This window comes from Bos javanicus, chromosome 5 (assembly GCF_032452875.1).
Source record: "Bos javanicus breed banteng chromosome 5, ARS-OSU_banteng_1.0, whole genome shotgun sequence".
Classification (NCBI taxonomy): Eukaryota; Metazoa; Chordata; class Mammalia; order Artiodactyla; family Bovidae; genus Bos; species Bos javanicus.
In genome coordinates this window covers 119,856,569-119,874,723 of record NC_083872.1, presented here as the reverse complement: position 1 = coordinate 119,874,723, position 18,155 = coordinate 119,856,569, and the positions used below count along the sequence as shown (strand labels likewise).

The 18,155-nt window shown below is 55.1% G+C and overlaps 1 protein-coding gene across 3 annotated transcripts; it reads left to right on the top strand.

Annotated features, from left to right (window-relative positions):
- The first annotated feature begins 183 nt into the window (after nucleotides 1-183).
- Nucleotides 184-9,121, top strand: ALG12 (ALG12 alpha-1,6-mannosyltransferase). Of its 3 annotated transcripts, none has more exons than XM_061418912.1 (10): nucleotides 184-272; nucleotides 3,882-4,217; nucleotides 4,282-4,414; nucleotides 5,658-5,831; nucleotides 6,253-6,447; nucleotides 6,849-6,952; nucleotides 7,471-7,694; nucleotides 8,081-8,250; nucleotides 8,333-8,408; nucleotides 8,499-9,121. In XM_061418912.1, the coding sequence occupies exons 2-10, from the start codon at nucleotides 4,050-4,052 to the stop codon at nucleotides 8,728-8,730; spliced, it is 1,476 nt and encodes a 491-aa protein (XP_061274896.1). In that variant the 5' UTR covers nucleotides 184-272; nucleotides 3,882-4,049; the 3' UTR covers nucleotides 8,731-9,121. The 3 variants fall into 3 exon arrangements, with proteins under 3 accessions (XP_061274896.1, XP_061274898.1, XP_061274897.1); XM_061418913.1 differs by lacking the exon at nucleotides 184-272 and adding an exon at nucleotides 612-881; XM_061418914.1 differs by lacking the exon at nucleotides 5,658-5,831.
- The last annotated feature ends 9,034 nt before the right edge of the window (nucleotides 9,122-18,155 follow it).

Genomic DNA, 18,155 nt, shown 5'->3' with positions numbered 1-18,155 from the left:
GGAAGGCCCCGGGTCAGCGTCCCGCCGGGAGGCCGGGAATGGGGGGCGTGGAGGCCAGGGCCCGCCCCTTGCGCCCGCCTCTCCCGCGCGTCGCCCGGCGCGGCCATCTTTACTCCGGGCAGCGAGGGCGTCCGCGACGGCGGCAGAGCCTCAGCGGCCATGTTAGGTTCGGGCAAGGGCGTCGCCGAAGCTCTTGGTTTCCGCCACCCGACTTCCGGCCGCGGGCAGCCCAGGCGCGAGCGCTTCGAGGGACCGCGTAGTGGGCTGGCGAGGTCAGCGCGCGCGGCTGGGGCTCGGGGCGGGCTGAGGGGACCTCGGGCTGGCGCCGTCGCGGGGCTCCTTGGGCCTCACCGTGTGCGTGCACGCGGGACGACCGCCACGCTCCTCACCTGGGGCCAGCCGCGTCACCTGGGGCCTGAGGAGTGTGTCTGGGGACCCAGGAGTCTGCATTCCCCGCCCCCCGTGCCCGAGGCCGTTGGCGCCGAAACCCGTGGTTTAAGTCAGGAGAAGGAACGTGGACATTACCTGGTCTCTTTAGGACAGAACTGCCAGAAGGAAGAAGCACAAGACAGTTTTCTCTGGCCTGATCTCTGCCAGCGCAGGTGCATCTGTTCACGGTCTCGGCCCAGTGGGGCTCACTGTGGTTTGTGTACTTGCTCATGCCCTGTGTGTCTCCTCCTGGTCCCGGGTGGGCATGCAGGGTGCTGCTAGTGCCTTCCAGAATAAGCTGCTTTGCTCTCGTCCATCAGCAGAGAGCACCCTCGTCTGGGGGAGAAGCCCCTAGGGCCTGGAGCAGGGCTGTAATGTAGCTTTCACCCCACAGCTCCTGTGACCCCATGAACTGTAGCCCACCAGGCTCCTCTGTCCATGGGATTCTCCAGGTAAGAAAACTGGAGTGGGTTGCCATTTCCTTCTCTAGGGATCTTCCCAATGCAGGGATCGAACCCAGGTCTCCTGCATAGCAGGAGGATTCTCTACCATCTGAGCCACCGGGGAAGCCCCCTGAGAAGTCAGGAGTGCGCTGCGGGCAGGGCCGTGGAGTGGGGTCTGCAGGGATGAGCCTGGAACAGCTGTGAGCCCCACTCCTGCCAAGTGGCACACGTGCAGCTAATCCCAGCACTCGGCTTCATACAGGCTTCCTAGTTCTTGACAGTTTTTTAACCTCAGAGGAACAGAGAGCAGCATATGAATGTTCTGTGGTCTGCTCGGCGTCATTGGAAATTAAAGCATTAATGTGTCTTTAATGGAAACGTCTGCCTTGGAAACGAACAGAGATCATTCTGTCGTTTTTTGAGATTGCACCCAAGTACTGCATTTAGAACTCTTTTGTTGACTATGAGGGCTACTCCATCTCTTTTAAGAGATTCTTGCCCACAGTAGTAGATATAATGGTCATCTGAGTTAAACCCACCCATTTCCATTCCCAGGAATCAGTTCACTGATTCCTAAAATGACGTTCACTCTTGCCATCTCCTGTTTGACCACTTTCAATTTACCTTGATTCATGGACCTAACATTCCAGGTTCCTATGCAATACTGTTCTTTACAGCATTGGACTTTACTTCCATCACCAGTGACATCCACAACTGGGTGTTGGATCATAGAAAAAGCAAGAGTTCCAGAAAAATATCCACTTCTGCTTTACTGACTATGCCAAAACCTTGACTGTGTGGATCACCACAAACTGTGGAAAATTCTGAAAGAGATGGGAATACCAGACCACCTGACCTGCCTCCTGAGAAATCTGTATGCAGGTCAAGAAGCAACAGTTAGAACGGGACATGGAACAACAGACTGGTTCCAAATTGGGAAAGGAATACGTCAAGGCTGTGTATTGTCACCGTGCTTATTTAACTTATATGCAGAGTACATCATGAGAAATGCCAGGCTGGATGAAGCACAGGCTGGAATCAAGATTGCTGGGAGGAACATCAGTAACCTCAGATATGCAGATGACACCACCCTTATGGCAGAAAGCAAACAGTAACTAAAGAGCCTCTTGATGAAAGTGAAAGAGGAGAGTGAAAAAACTGGTTTAGAACTCAACATTGAAAAAAATAAGATCATGGCATCCGGTCCCATCACTTCATGCCAAATAGATGGGGAAACAATGGAAACAGTGACAGACTTTATTTTCTTGGACTCCAAAATCACTGCACATGGTGATTGCAACCATAAAATTAAAAGACACTTGCTCCTTGGAAGAAAAGCTGTGACCAACCTAGATAGCATATTAAAAAGCAGAGACATTACGTTGCCAACAAAGGTCCGTCTAGTCAAAGCTATGGTTTTTCCAGTAGTCATGTATGGATGTGAGAGTTGGATTATAAAGAAAGCTGAGTGCCAAACAATTGATGCTTTGAACTGTGGAGCTGGAGAAGACTCTTGAGAGTCCCTTGGACTGCAAGGAGATCCAACCAGTCCATCTTAAAGGAGATCAATCAGTCCTGAATATTCATTGGAAGAACTGTTGCTGAAGCTGAAACTCCAATACTTTGGGCACCTGATGTGACGAACTGACTCACTAGAAAAGACCCTGATGCTGGGAAAGATTGATGGTGGGAGGAGAAGGGGACGACAGAGGATGAGATGGTTGGGTGGTCTCACAGACTTGATGAATGTGAGTTTGAGTGAGCTCTGGAAGTTGGTGATGGATGGGGAGGCCTGGCGTGCTGCAGTTCACGAGGTGGCAAAGAGTCGGATACGACTGAGTGACTGAACTGAACTGAACGAAAATGTAAGCTGATGACGTCCACACTTATTAGCGGTTATGAATTTGTTTTTCAAGTCGTCTGTTGAGCACCTGCTGAGCACCAGGTGGTGATGCAGCCGCGGGTCGTGATGGACAGGCCCCTCCTTGCTGAGGTTACAGTGGTGGGAAAACAGGAAAATCCCACCCTTACAGTTTGGTAAGGGAACCAAATTCTGTTACTTCTCTCGGAACTGCGTTATTTGGTAATTCTGAATTATTAAAGCCCTCTTGACTCCCTTATTTCCCCCACCTCGCCACCACCGCCGTATGGAACAGGATTCCTCTTCCTCCTCCAGATTTTATTCAGTTGTGGATTCCCCACTTGCTGACTTAGGAGAGCAGAGACTTCATACATCTCCCTCTAACTAAAAAGCAGTTTTAACAAATGGCACTGTGGTTTCCTTCTTTCGCTTCTTGCTCTTCTGGTTTTAATCAAAGAAAAGCAAACGTGTTTTAAGACAAGCCACAAACAGGAAGAATTTGCTGTCTTCCCACCCTCGCCGAGTGGAAAGATGTAGGTCTTCCGTGAGTAGGAGCCTCCCGGATGCTCCGTGGTTTTCTCAGAATCTTCGTTCCGCGGGGTACCCCCAGAGTCCTGGTGTGTGGGCGCCTGCAGTGCAGGCATCTGTCTGCGCCTCCCCCCCCCCCCCAAGAACATGCTTGTTTTCTGCCGTCCACCGGTTTGTGCTCACGACCAGCGTGGTGCTTCCCGGGGCTCGGAGAGGCTCCCGGGCGAAGTTCAGGATGCAGAATCCACGCCCCGTCACACAGTCCTGGGGGCGCAGGTCTTCGCTGCCCCAATCCACTCTCATGGCTGCCGCTCTGCTGCGCTCTAGGTGTGCCCCCCCCCTCCTGCTTCACAGCCCCAGCCTGTCTGCTCTGGCTACTGCCCTGGGGGCCGAGCCCAACATGTTCCTGACTCTCCCGCCAGATCCTAGCTTCTCGGTCCTGCTGTGTCCAGGGCCGGCTGACCCGGGCCCCAGCTGCCCACACACTCAGCTTGGGCTCTGCAACTCGGGTCCTTCTTCCTGGACGAGTATGCACAGACAGCTGAAAGAGGAAGATGGTTAAACCGTGAAAGTTTTTAAGCGTGATTTTTTTTCAGTATCCCGTGTCCATGTGTTTCCAGGTTACAGAAGCTGCAGCGCTTCAGAGCGGCCCTGTTCCCGCCACGTGTCTCCCAGGTGTTGATTCCAGCGGAGTTTTCGAGCTTGGGAACGTGTGTCTCCATCCTTTGAAAACACTCAAGAGCTGTGGTGCTGGCGGTGGATGAAGGTCCCTGAGGCGGGCGCACAGAATGGCTGGGAGAAGGCCGTCGGGCCTGGGCGGGCAGCGCCAGCTCCTGGGGCTGCTGGTGGCGGTGGCCGCGGCCCACCTGGCTGCCTGCCCCTACACCAAGGTGGAGGAGAGCTTCAACCTGCAGGCCACGCACGACCTGCTCTACCACCGCTCGGACGTGGAGAAGGTGAGCTCGCCTGAGTGACGAGGGGCCCCGGCCTGGGCCCAGCTGACCCGCCCTCTCCCTGCAGTTTGACCACCTCGAGTTCCCCGGCGTGGTCCCCAGGACGTTCCTTGGGCCGCTGCTGATCGCCGTGCTCTCCAGCCCTGCTGTCTACACACTCTCGCTGTTGGAGACGTCCAAGTTCTACTCTCAGCTCGTAGGTGAGGGCTCCTTCGGGGGCGGGGTGGAGAGCGGCGGCGACATCACACAGCTGCGGTCACCCGGTTAAGGGGCCCTCAGTGGGAGTGGCCACCTCCTGGAATCCCGGCCGTCTTGGCCACTTGGTAGGCAGTTCAGTGGGGGCAGCGCCCACCTCCCCAGGCGGTGCCTGCGTGACAGCGGGGGCTGGGCCCCTGTCCCTGAGCAGCCACAGCACAGCTCATGCTGGTTGGCTTGCATGGTCAGAGAGCTCCTGGGACCAGGCGGCTGTGCCTCGGGAAAGGGCGGATGAGGAAGCAGAGATCGGCCATCCACTCGCACGGAGGGCCAGGCAGCCTCGGCTGGGGGGCTGGGGCCATGTCTGAGCGTCAGGTCCCTGGTAAGTGTAACCCTGGAGGTGTCAGCCGGGTGACAGGGCCTCTGGGGTGCCGGCCCTCGCCCGCATGTGTCTGCCCTGCCCAGCCCAGCCTCCGAGTGTCCCAGCCCTGCCCGGCGCCACCAGGCACGGAATAGCTCCAGGGTTGGGGTGCCAGCATCCAGGCCACCTGCTTCCCACGCCCAGCCCATTTGTTTGAGTTTCAGAAGTGTTTACTGTTAAATAAATAGTGTCACAGGACTCAAAGGTGGCCCACCATGCTCAAAAGGATTCAGTTACTAGCCAGTGAGACAGAAAATGCACAAATTCCCCTAACTAGTTGCAGTAAAAACAACACACCGCTGCCTTAAATGGAACGTATTTAGTTTCATTTTGCACATCAGTTTTTACTGAAGTAGAGCCGATCCACAGCGCTGCGTTCACGCCGGATGCACCGGAGCTCAGTCTCGCGTGCGCGCCGCCTCTCCCCGCCTCTCCCGTCACGGCTCTCACACCTTGTTGCCGTCGCTCCCCGTGCTGCACGGCGCGTCTTTGCGTCTTTGTTGACGTCTGTCACGCACGGCCCATGTGTCTGTTGATCACAGACTCCTGAGCTGTCCCTCCCCGCTTCCGCTTTGGTAGCCAGAAGTGTGTGGCCTCGTGTGTGAGTGTTGTGCGTGCAGTGCTTTCGTGTCACATGGGATTCCACACACGAGTGACGCCACGTGGCGTTCGCCCTTCTCCTGCACTTGACCTCTAGCATGATGACCTCTCGGTGCACCCGCTGCTGCACACGGCAGGGCTTCTCCGCAGCTGAGTGCCGTCGTGCTGTGTACACAGGCCCGCTTTTAGTACGGGATCCCCTGGGCACACGCACCCTCTCTGCTCAGTCAGGGCCGTCGTGGGACTCGGCGTGATTCTTGGACTCTGGACGCTACAAAAGGAAGTGAGGCGGCAGTTCGGGGCCACGGTGGCCGCCCTCTTCTGCTGGGTCACGGCCTCGCAGTTCCACCTGATGTTCTACTGCACACGGACGCTCCCCAATGTGCTGGCCCTGCCCGTGGGTGCGCCTGCCCTGCCCGGGTCCCCCAGGCTGGTGGGGGGCGGTCCATCCAAGTGTCTGTTGAAAGCTGCTGCCCACCAGGTATCTCAGAAACGCAGGACAGGGAGGCCAGGAAGTGAGCGAGCTCTGTCCCTGTGCAGGGCTCTGGCTTGGCCTCGGGGAAGCTGGCGGGGTGAGGCCTCCCCAAGAGCAGCACCTGGAGGAGGAGCTGGTCCGCGGGGCTGGGAGGGGGCAGGGACCCCAGAGGGGCTGGGTGGACGAGGAAGAGGAGCTGGTCCGCGGGGCTGGGAGGGGCAGGGACCCCAGAGGGGCTGGGTGGGCTCTGCAGGAGGTGGGGGTGGTGCGGATGCAGCCTGGGCGGGCAGTCTCAGGGCTCCCGTGCCCCTTGAGCAGAGAGTGACGCCACACCCGCCCTCCCACAGTGCTGCTGGCCCTGGCGGCCTGGCTGCAGCAGAGGTGGGCGCGCTTCATCTGGCTCTCGGCCTTCGTCATCCTGGTCTTCAGGGCCGAGCTGAGCCTGCTCCTGGGCCTGGCGCTGCTGCTGCCGCTCTGCTGGCGGAAACTCTCGCTGACCCGGGCCCTGCGCTGCGCCGTGCCGGCCGGGATCCTCTGCTTGGGTGAGTGGGTCCGGGGGCTGGGCCGGTAGGGGGCTGTGCCCTCTTCGTTGGGGGCTTTCTCATCTCTGTTCCTCATTAAGTAGAATCCCCTGCACCTCCCATGGGGTTACAGAGTCCCAGTGCGGGTCTTCTGGCTCTGCTGCCCAAGCATCCCCCACTGGATCCCCTCCACAGGATCCCCGTCAGGGCCCCCTCTTCCTGTGCCTCGGCCAGGCTGGGCAGATGTGGGGGCACCTGCGTGTGGGGGCTGCTTTGGGGGAGGACCCAACACCTTAGCTCCTCCGAGGGACACTGCTGTGGCTCCTGGCTGCTCTGCTGATGGGGCCGCGTCTGGGGGGACCTCCACCTGTGACAGCTTCCGGGGTGGCCTGCGCTCTCCTGAGCTGCTCTTCCTTTCTCAGGACTGACGGTGGCCGTGGACTCCTATTTCTGGCGCTACCTCGTGTGGCCAGAAGGAAAGGTGCTCTGGTACAACACCGTCCTGAACAAGAGTTCCAACTGGGGCGTATCCTTCCGTCGGGGCAGAGCGAGGAACTGCTGTCCGCTGCACCTGCGCCTCAGGGAGCATTGCGGCTGCTGTGGCGCCGGCACCAGCACTTCCTCCTCTGCAGGGCAGGTCTCCCTGGTCCTGAGTCTGTGCCCTGAGGAGACATCACTGAGCATCTTAGCCCAGCTTCTCCTCTGTCCTTGTACTCTTCTGATTTAGCGTTTTACTCTGGGCTCTTTAAAAGACATCCCCGAAGGGAACGCTGTGGGTGCCCAGTGTGCCCCCACCCGGGACAGGCTGTTTTCACAGTGAAAGATGGAGGGACGGTTCTGGGCAGTCCCACTCGCCATCTGCAGCTGTGGCAGCCTGTGTGTGGGGTCACCGTCCCTGTGTGAGGGGTCACTGTCCCCGTGTGAGGGGTCACGCCGTGGCCCGAGCTGTGGGGTTCCTGGGTGCTGCGGGCGGGGTGCCATCAGGCTGGCAGGGGAGGGCGGGCTGCCACGGGGGTGCCCGCAGCCTCCTTAACCCACGCCCAGACCTCGCCGCTGCTCTGGTATTTCTACTCAGCGCTGCCGCGCGGCCTGGGCTGCAGCCTGCTCTTCGTGCCGCTGGGGGCAGTGGACAGGCGGGCCCTGGCGCTGCTGCTGCCCGCTCTGGGCTTCGTGGCCCTGTACTCGCTGCTGCCACACAAGGAGCTGCGCTTCATCATCTACACCTTCCCGCTGCTCAACGTCGTGGCTGCCAGGGGCTGTGCCCGCGTGTGAGTGCCGCCGGCCGCCTTGCGGGCTTGCCCGGGGCCGTGAACTGGGTTGCAAAGGGGAGGGTGTCCAGGGTGACCGACAGGCTCAACTGGGCGCCCGGCCGGGGTCCGGTGCGGGGTCCAGCCTGAGTCTGCAGGGCCTGTGGCCGGCCTGTAGGGCGCATGTCCGTGCTCTGCCCGGCACCAGGCAGCTTGGGACGTGCCTGAGGCCAGGCTCTGACCCAAGGGGTGACTCGGGACGCTTGAAGGGCTAACGCGGGCTTGACCTTGGTGCCTGGTGAGGTTTCCGAGTCTGTCGCATCCGCTGTGTGGTGACGGCTCCTGTAGGGACGTGGCAGCGGGCGGCTGTGCTCTTCATGGCGGTCCCCGGCTCTGCTCCCTCCCAGGCTGAACGGTTATAGGAAGTCCTGGCTGCACAGAGTGGGGTCCCTCCTAGTGCTGGGGCACCTCGTGGTGAACGCCGCGTACTCGGCCACGGGCCTGTACGTGTCCCACTTCAACTACCCTGGCGGCGTGGCGATGCAGAGGCTGCACCAGCTGGTGCCCGCCCGCACAGGTGGGTGCACGGCTCCGGGCCTGGGCGGTCTTGCCAGAGGCGCGGGCCCCCGGCGCTGACAGGGCTGGCCCGCTCTCCACAGATGTCGTTCTGCACATCGACGTGGCCGCTGCCCAGACGGGTGTGTCCCGCTTCCTGGAGATCAACAGTGCCTGGAGGTACGTCCTCCCTTTGGCGCGGGCTCCCGGGGGCGCTGGGTGCCAGAGGCCAGCGTGGGCCTGCAGAGCACGGCGTGCTCTCCTCCACAGGTACGAGAAGACGGAAGACCTGCAGCCAGGCTCAGAGCGCATGCTGGCCTACACGCACCTGCTCATGGAGGCCGCTCCCGGGCCCCTGGCACTCTACCGAGACACACACCGCGTCTTGGCCCGCGTCCCGGGCACCACCGGGCTGAGTGTGAACCTGAGCAGACTGCCTCCCTTTGACGTGAACCTGCAGACCAAGCTTGTGCTTCTGGAGCGGGTCCGCGGGCCTCCCTGAGGGGGTGGGGCCCCAGGGACGCAGGTGCCCGCCAGCTTCCGCCAGGCGAGCCAGGAACCGACAGGACAGCGGCTGCCCATCCCCGGCCGCGCCTGGGTCTCCGCGGCCGTGTTGCCTGCAGCCTGCGGTAATGAGGGCACTGGTGGGTACTGACCCTGCCCACCGTCCAGGCCATGGGCCTCGCCCTGAGGAGCTGCTCCAGGGCAGCAGGCGGTGGCCTCTCGGCGCCTGGCAGGGCCCCTGGGCGGTGGAAACCTGAAGGCCAGCATGTGCTGGGCGCACCCCCACTGTGCCTGGCCCTGCAGGGCAGGGCCTCCTCTGTGGTCATGGGCACGCCGTCTCTGTTTCAGAAGAGATCTTAGGAGATAAACATGTTCAGAAAGAATAAGAATGACACTGTACGTTGCCTTATCACTGATTCTCCGGCAGCTGGGAGACAGTCGTCCCTGGCTTTAAGTGAATCTGGCTCTTCCTGTTTCCTGAGCTGTGTCCACCGAGCTCCTGGCGTGTGTCCAGCCCCACCAGGCCCTGGTGAGGATGCGGAGAACTGCATGTGCTTTTCACATGTGTAAGAGCACTCTGCATATCCACACACATGCTACACGCCTGTGCAGAGACATGGACTCTCTGGGCACTCCAGAGTGAGTCGCCGACAGCCTGGCCTCCACCCCGAGCGCCTCAGTGCCCGAGGAAGTGCCGGGGGACTTCCCCACCTTCAGGGACTGCTCTTTGCGCTGAAGCTGACAGCCTGCGCACCCACCGACAGGGAGGCCCCTCCCCTGCAGCGCCCCCTGGGGTCCTGCTGCAGCCGGTCCGTGGCGCCCCCACACCCACAACTGAAGCTCCCACTTCCCTGCGTGTGTCCCCCACGTGTGCTCCCTGTGCATGGATGCCGCTGGGCCTGGCTGGGCTGTGAACGGCCCAGTGGGCTGCCTGGGTGTCCAGCTGCAGCCTGGCCTGGGGTCCGGTCAGCTGTGCTGGCCTGGCCACGTGCCCTGTCAAGAATCTGCTGCGTGGCTGCTTCCTGGCCCCGGGTGTTCACCCAGGCTGCTCGGGTGTCTGTCCCGCCCTGGAGGCAGCCGTTTTGAGGGCCCAGGCTCCTTGTGGCTGGGCTGGTTTTAGAGACCAAGATGCAGCTGCACAGTGTGCTCGCTGCTGTCGGCGTGCCCGTGTTTGTAAGCCTTTCTGCCGAGGCGGGGTATCAGGCACACCTGTGTGTGGACACGTGTGTACATGTGGACATGCACAGGTGTAAGGAGTCACACGCCAGGCTGATACCACCAGCCCCACCGCATCTCTGGGTGTCAGTGTACACTTGACCTTCGAGCAATGCAGGGGCAGGGTCGCCAACCCCCGCCCCCAGTCAGAAATCGCAGCTTCACCTTTGACTCCCCCAAAGCTTAGTTACTAACAGCTACTGTTGACTGAAGGCCTTACCGATAACATGAACGGTTGAGGACATTTTTGCAGGTATATACTCTTCCAGTTATGTAAGGCTATAGAAAAGAAAACCATGGGGATTTCCTTGGCGGTCTGGAGGGTAAGACTCCACACTTTGACTGCAGGGGGCCAGGGCTCACTCCTTGGTTGAACTGAGATCCCACAAGCCTTGAGGTGCAGCCCCCAGAAGAAAACAAGATCACGAAGAAAAACCCTATGGAACTGCATCAGCATCGCAGGTTTTGTCCCCTGCCCCTAGGATGGGTCATCTGTCAGGACCTGCACTGCACAGAGCGCTGTGGATGTCACACGTTACAAACCCCAGACAGAAAAAACGGGGGGACTGCCAACGCAGGGGATGCCCCTGCGGTCCCTGCGAGAAGACCCACACGCCCTGGAGCAGCTACGCCTGAGCGGCAGGGCCCTGCCTGCAATGGGAGAAGCCGCCTCAGAAGCCTGCACCCCGCGACTAGAGAAGGCCTGTGTGCAACGAAGACCCAGCACAGCCAAGATGATTACTTTTAAAAGGTTAAAAAAACAAAAATGTGAAAAATTCAGTTACGTACAGGTACAATTATCTGAGGATTGATAGTCAAAAGAAGCAGCAATACGATCGCTTAGTCACTCAGTACCATCAGCACTTCAAGGTAGCCCAGCCTATACGCTAATGGGTGGGCCATCCTGTCTTTTCTGGCGTATACTATTGCAGTCATGGTCACGATACAGTACTGGGGACACTTGCATTAAAAAAGAAAACCTGCGATGACAGACCGTGACACTTTATCCACTTAGGGAGAGTTGCACACAGTTCTTGGAAAGCAAAGTTAGAAACAAGACCGATGCGGTATCAGTTTCACCTTATGTCTCCGTGAGGACAGACTGTCCACTTCCACACGAGCCCTGTGCGCCGTGTGCAGCTGTTAGGCTTTCACATTGAGACACGACGAGCAGTCTGTCCGTTCCCTAAGTCCTCCCTGTCCTCACGCTGAGCAGGCTGGGGGGGTGGGGAGGGGGCTTCATAGAAATGCCTCGTGATGCCCGCCGGACTTCTGTCTTCTCCGAACGTGCTTCCACACCACACCAGCCCTTCCCCATCTGCCCGTGTTGCGCGTGAAGAGGTGGGAAGCTGTCTTGGAGAATCAGAGCCCTTCTGCCCCCTGCTCTGACGTCAATTTGCTCCCTGGCGCCGCGTCTTCCGGACCGTCTGGCCATGGTTCAGGAGTTCTCATCTCCACCAGTCCCTCTTCTGTCAATGCCTCTGTTAGCCCTGGAATTTTTAAATTTGGGGGCCATGCCTCGCGGCATGTGGGCTCTTAGTTCTCCGGCCAGGGAGCTGAGCTGCACCCCTGCAGTGGAAGCGTGGAGCACTAACTGCTGGGCCAGCAGGGGAGTCCCAGCCCTGGAATTTCCTGAAGACCTCTATCTCAGAACCACTCACCCCCCGGGTCATGTTGCCAGGCCCACAGTCTCTCGTGATTTCCTTGAGTGGCTGTGTCGTAAACCCTGGGAGTCACGCACAGCATCGAGACAGCCTTCTCCAGCAGGATTTTTTTTTAGAACAGCACTGTCAATGGTGTGAGCCTCCCACCTCTCACGGTGTTCTCTCAGTGTCTCTTCGGTAGCGCTGACGATCCTCCCGCAGTACCCTATGTGGAGCCTCACAGGTCCTCGTGACCCCTGACCTGGAGGCTGAACAGAGCCTCCGTGGCTGGGTAAGCAGACCTTGTCTGTGCTTTGGTGTTGAACTCCCGGGGAACTGACGAGCTTCCTGAACGCGGGGACGAGGCATCGATGGAACCAAGCCAGAGACGTGGCCTGGCCATGCCGGCCTCCTGATGTCCAACCACAGGCGGGCACCTGCTGGGCCCCTCCTCCCTTCCAGGCTCGCGGGCCGTCTCGTCATAAACCTGACCACGTCTGAACAAAGGAGAAGCGGCCCGTTCGTTCCCGCCTTAAACCCTGCTGCTTGCTTCTCATCGTGAATGGCCTTTGGGGCATTTCCCCCAGAATACAGTACAGTGCTTTGCCTGCACTGAACACTGCTCAGGCAGATGGCCCTTCTGCGCAGCGATTTTCTGAACGGTGTCTGGTCCTCGTGTGTGGGCTTGTGTCAGCAGAAGTTGCCGCTCCTGTTATCCTGACGTTTTTAAAGCCAAACCTCCATCTGAAATCATCAAACCACACTTTGCTGGCATTCAGTTCTCCATCTTTACCTCCTTCGCCTTCCGTTCAAGTTGCCATGTGGTGACTTTGCCTTTTCTTGAATGATGTTAGTATCTATAAGCACCCCTTTCTTATGGCAAGCCTCAGTTCACTCACTCAGTCATGTCCGACTCTTTGCGAACCCATGGACTGCAGCATGCCAGGCTTCCACATCCTTCATCATCTCCTGGAGTTTGCTCAGACTTCTGTCCATCAAGTTGGTGATGCCATGCAACCATCTGTCATCCCTTTTCCTCCCACCTTCAACCTTTCCCAGCATCAGGGTCTTGTCCAGTGAGTCGGTTCTTCTCAGCAGGTGGCCAAAGTATTGGAGCTTCAGCTTCAACATCAGTCCTTCCAATGAACACCCAGGGCTGATCTCCTTCAGAATGGACTGGTTGGATCTCCTTGCAGTCCAAGGGACTCTCAAGAGTCTTCTCCAACACCACAGTTCAAAAGCATCAGTTCTTCGGTGCTCAGCTTTCTTTATGGTCCAACTCTCACATCCATACATGACTACTGGAAAAACCATAGCTTTGACTAGACAGACCTTTGTTGGCAACATAATGTCTCTGCTTTTTAATATGCTGTCTAGGTTGGTCATAGCTTTTCTCCCAAGGAGCAAGTGTCTTTTAATTTCATGGCTGCAGTCACCATCTTCTGTGATTTTGGAGCCCAAGAAAATAAAGTCTGTCACTGTTTCCATTGTTTCCCCATCTATTTGGCATGAAGTGATGGGACTGGATGCCATAATCTTAGTTTTCTGAATGTTGAATTTTAAGCCAACTTCTTCAGTCTCCTCTTTCACTTTCATCAAGAGGCTCTTTATTCCTTCTTTGCTTTCTGCCATAAGGGTGATGTCATCTGCATATCTGAGGTTATTGATATTTCTCCTGGCAACCTTGATTCCAGTTTGTGCTTCATCCAGCCTGGCATTTCTCATGATGTACTTTGCATAGAAGTAAAATAAGCAGGGTGACAATATGCAGCCTTGACGTACTCCTTTTCCTATTTGGAACCAGTCTGTTGTTCCATGTCCAGTTCTAACTGTTGCTTCCTGACCTGCATACAGATTTCTCAGGAGGCAGGTCAGGTGCTCTGGTATTCTCATCTCTTTCAGAATTTCCTGCAGTTTGTTGTGATCCACACAGTCAGAGGTTTTGGCATAGTCAATAAAGCAGAAGTAGATGTTCTTCTGGAACTCTCTTGCTTTTTCAGTGATCCAACAGATTTTGGCAATTTGGTCTCTGGTTCCTCTGCCTTTCTAAATCCAGCTTGAACATCTGGAAGCTCACAATTCATGTACTGTTGAAGCCTGTCTTGGAGAATTTTGAGCATTACTAGCGTGTGAGATTTGGAGAAGGCAGTGGCACCCCACTCCAGTACTCTTGCCTGGAAAATCCCATGGATGGAAGAGCCTGGTGGGCTACAGTCCATGGGGTCGCTAAGAGTCGGACACGACTGAGCGACTTCACTTTCATTTTTCACTTTCATGCATTGGAGAAGGAAATGGCAAGCCACTCCAGTGTTCTTGCCTTGAGAATCCAGGGATGGAGGAGCCTGGTGGGCTGCCGTCTATGGGGTTGCACAGAGTCGGATACGACTGAAGCGACTTAGCAGCAGCGTGTGAGATGAGTGCAATTGTGCGGTAGTTTGAGCATTCTTTGGCATTGCCTTTCTTTGGAATTGGAATGAAAACTGACCTTTTCCAGTCCAGTGGCCACTGCTGACTTTTCCAAATTTGCTGGCATATTGAGTGCAGCACTTTCACAGCATCATCTTTTATGATTTGAAATAGCTCAACTGAAATTCCATCACCTCCACTAGCTTTGTTCATAGTGATGGTTCCTAAGACCTACTTGACTTCACATTCCAGGATGTCTGGCTCTAGGTGAGTGATCACACCATCGTGATTATCTGGGTCGTGAAGGTCTTTTTTGTACATTTCTTCTGTGTATTCTTGCCACCTCTTCTTCGTATCTTCTGCTTCTGTTAGGTTCATGCCATTTCTGTCTTTTATTGAGCCCATCTTTGCATGAAATGTTCCCTTGGTATCTCTAATTTTCCTGAAGTGATCTCTAGTCTTTCCCATTCTATTGTTTTCCTCTATTCCTTTGCATTGATCTCTGAGGAATTTCTCTTTCTTATCTCTCCTTGCTATTCTTTGGAACTTTTCATTCAAACTGGTATATCATTCCTTTTCTCCTTTGCCTTTAGCTTCTCTTCTTTTCTCAGCTATTTGTAAGGCCTCCTCAGACAGCCATTTTGCCTTTTTGCATTTCTTTTTCTTGGGGATGGTCTTGATCACTGCCTCCTGTACAGTGTCCCGAACCTCCTTCCGTAGTTCTTCAGGCATTCTATCAGATCTAATCCCTTCAATCTGTCATTTCCACTGTATAATTGTAAGGGATTTGATTTGGGTCATACCTGAATGGTCTAGTGGTTTTTCCTACTTTCTTCAAGTCTGAGTTTGGCAATAAGGAGTTGATGATCTGAGCCACAGTCAGCTCCCAGCCTTGTTTTGGCTGACTGTATAGAGCTTCTCCATCTTTCACTGCAAAGAATATAATCAAGCTGATTTAAGTATTGACCACTGGTGATGTCCATGTGTAGGGTCTTCTCTTGTGTTGTTGCAAGAAGGTGTTTGCTATGACCAGTGTGTTCTCTTGGCAAAACTCATGAGCCTTTGCCCTGCTTCATTCTGTACTCCAAGGCCAGACTTGCCTGTTATTCCAGGTATCTCTTGACTTCCTACTATTGCATTGCAGTCCCCTATGATGAAAAGAACATCTTTTTTGGGTGTTAGTTCTAGGAGGTCTTATAGATCTTCATAGATCCGTTCAGCTTCTTCAGCATTACCGGTTGGGGCATAGACTTGGATTACCGTGATACTGAATGGTCTGCCTTAGAAACAGAGATCATTCTGTCGTTTTTGAGATTGCACCCAAGTACTGCGTTTCAGACTCTTGTTGACTGTGATGGCCACTCCATTTCTTCTAAGGGAGCCTTGCCCACAGTAGTAGATATAATGGTCATCTGAGTTAAATTCACCCATTCCAGTCCATTTTAGTTTGCTGGCAAGCCTGCACACGCATAAAAGCTGCTTTTTCAAATAAAAACAAGTATTTTGCAAGCAGTGCCTGATGTTCACGCCTGCTGGCGCAGCTGCAGCTTCAGAGCTCCTTTTCTGTTTTTACAATGAGAGAAGCTTTAGGATGTACAGAGGTTTCCTTACAGTTAGCATTTTTCACAAAGTGAAGACTCCCACCTGATGTTAAATACAGATTTTTTTAAAAAGCAATTTTTATTTTAAAAGTTGGGAAGTTAAATCCCGTGACTTTACCTTCTAATTTATGATTTCATGACTTCTGAGATCTTCGGGGTTTTTGTCCAGTGAAGAGGGCCGTGCTGTGCAGTGTGCGTGCTCCCCGTTTACTTGAGGCAGAGCGTTTAGTTCTACTTTTCTGTTATTTCTGGGGCTTCCTGGTGGCTCAGACGGTAAAGAATCTGCCTGAAATGCAGGAGACCCGGGTTCAATCCTTGGGTCAGGAAGATCCACTGGAAGGTTCCGTCCTGTGAGTGGAGCTGAACGTCTTCGTAGAGTTCAGTCACTCAGTTGTGTCCGCCTCTTTGCGACCCCATGGTCTGCAGCACACCAGGCCTCCCTGTCCATCACCAGCTCCCGGCGCTTACCCGAACTCAGGTCCATCGAGTCGCTGATGCCATCCAAGCATCTCGTCCTCTGTTGTCCCCTTCTCCTCCTGCCTTCAATCTTTCCCAGCATCAGGGTCTTTTCCAGTGAGTCGGCTCTACACATCAGGTTGGTATCTATGTATCTTCTTTGGTGAGGAATCTGTTGAGGTCTTTAAGTCCACTTGTCAGTCAGGTTCCTTGTTTTCTTGAGTTTTAAGAGTTCTTTGTATATTTTGAATGATAAGTCTTTTTTTCAGCTATGTCTTTTGCAAATGTTTTCTCCCAGTCTGTGGCTTGTTTTCTTTCTCTTGACACTGTCAATGTAAGTTTTTATTTTTAGCAGTCTAACTAGTGATTTCATCTATCCAAGTTGTATCTAAAAAGTCATCACCACACCCAAGGTCACCTAGGGGTTTTCTCCTGTTACCTTCAAGGAGAGTTTCTTTAAGGCACGTGGGCCTGCAGTTTTTCTTGCAGTGTTTTGTCTGGTTTTGGTTTTAGGGTAATACTGGCCTCATAGGAAGTGTTAGGCACTAACCCTTTGCTTCTGTCCTCTGAAAGAGACTGTAGAGAATTCGTGTAATTTCTCCTTCAATGTTTGATACAATTCACCAGTGAACTCATCTGGGCTTGGAGCTTTCTGTTTGGGAAGATGATTAATTCCTGATTCAGTGTAACTGCTATAGGCCTGTTCAGACAGTTTATTTCTTGTGTGACTTTTGGCAGGTTGTGTCTTTCAAGAAATTGGCCCACTTAATTGAGGTTACCAAATGTGTGTGCTAACTTTGGTTGTGGCACATGAGATCTAGTTCCCTGACCAGGGATTGAACCCAGGCCCCCAGCATTGAGACCGTGGAGGCTTATCTATCGGACCGTCAGGTGAAGTCCCAATATCTCCATTTTTGTTCACACGTTACTGACTTTCTCCATGTCTTTTTAGTTTTTTGAGTATTGTTAAGACTGCAGTTTTAAAGTCTTTGTCTAGTATATTCACGTCTTTTTTCAGGGACAGACTCTGTGGTGTTACTTTTTCCCTTTGAGAGGACCAGACTTTTTTTTTTTTTTGTATGCCTTGTGATTTTTTTGTTGTGCACTGGACATTTTAATATAACAATCTGGTAACTCCAGAAATCAGATTCTTCTCTTCCCCCAGCTTTGTGCTTTGGCTTTTGATTATTGTAGGCACTCTTTGTGCAAAGGATCAGTTTGAGGTGTAAACTTAATGGATTCTTAAGTCTTTCCTGAGCCTTTCCCCGGAGCACAGTCACCTTCAAGTCCTCCCCATATATGCAATTATGTAATATGTTGGAGTCTTTAGGAGTCACTTCAGAAGAGGGTGGCGAGTTGCAGCCATGGAGGGGGAGCGCAGCAACAGTGGCGGCTGCCCCCGTCCGCCCCCGGGAGGCCAGCCGCAGTGACTCGCGGTCAGAGCACGTACAGGGCCTCAGCATCTGGAGGACAGGACCCTTCCCCCGTGCCTGCTGCTGCCAGCTGTGTGAGCTGCTCCGGGAGGCACGCACGGCTGCTGCATCACAGCTGCTTCTGTGCTCCACCCCGCCATCTCCCCCACCCCGAGCCCAGCGGTGCCCTGAAGTCTCAGCCTCCCGTGTTCTCCAGAGCCCCCACGAGTCAGATCCTGCTGGCGCCTGCTGTCTGGGAGGGACGTGCACTCCTGGGGCTTCCTCCTCCACCGTCTTCCCAGATCCTCTCATTTTGAGTCTTCCTAATGGAAGTACAACTGACGTACAGTACAAGCAAACACCACAGTGATTCCCTCGTTTCACACTGACTGAGGGATGGCACGAGGCCAAGGCGCCCTGCACCACCACACGCCTGCACGGTGCTCCCGCTGAGGCGCCCTCCGCGTCACGGCCCAGACTCATGGTGTGGAGGCCTGTCGTCTGCACCTCTCGCGCCTCCTTCACTCCGCCCTCACCCTCTCCCTTCTGGAAACTACATTTATTCTCTGTGAGTGTGTTCCCGCTTCACTGTGTTTAGGTTCCACGTAAACATGGAATTTCTTTGAAAAGCAGAGACGTTAGTCTGTCAACAAAGGTCCGTCTAGTCAAGGCTATGGTTTTCCCTGTGGT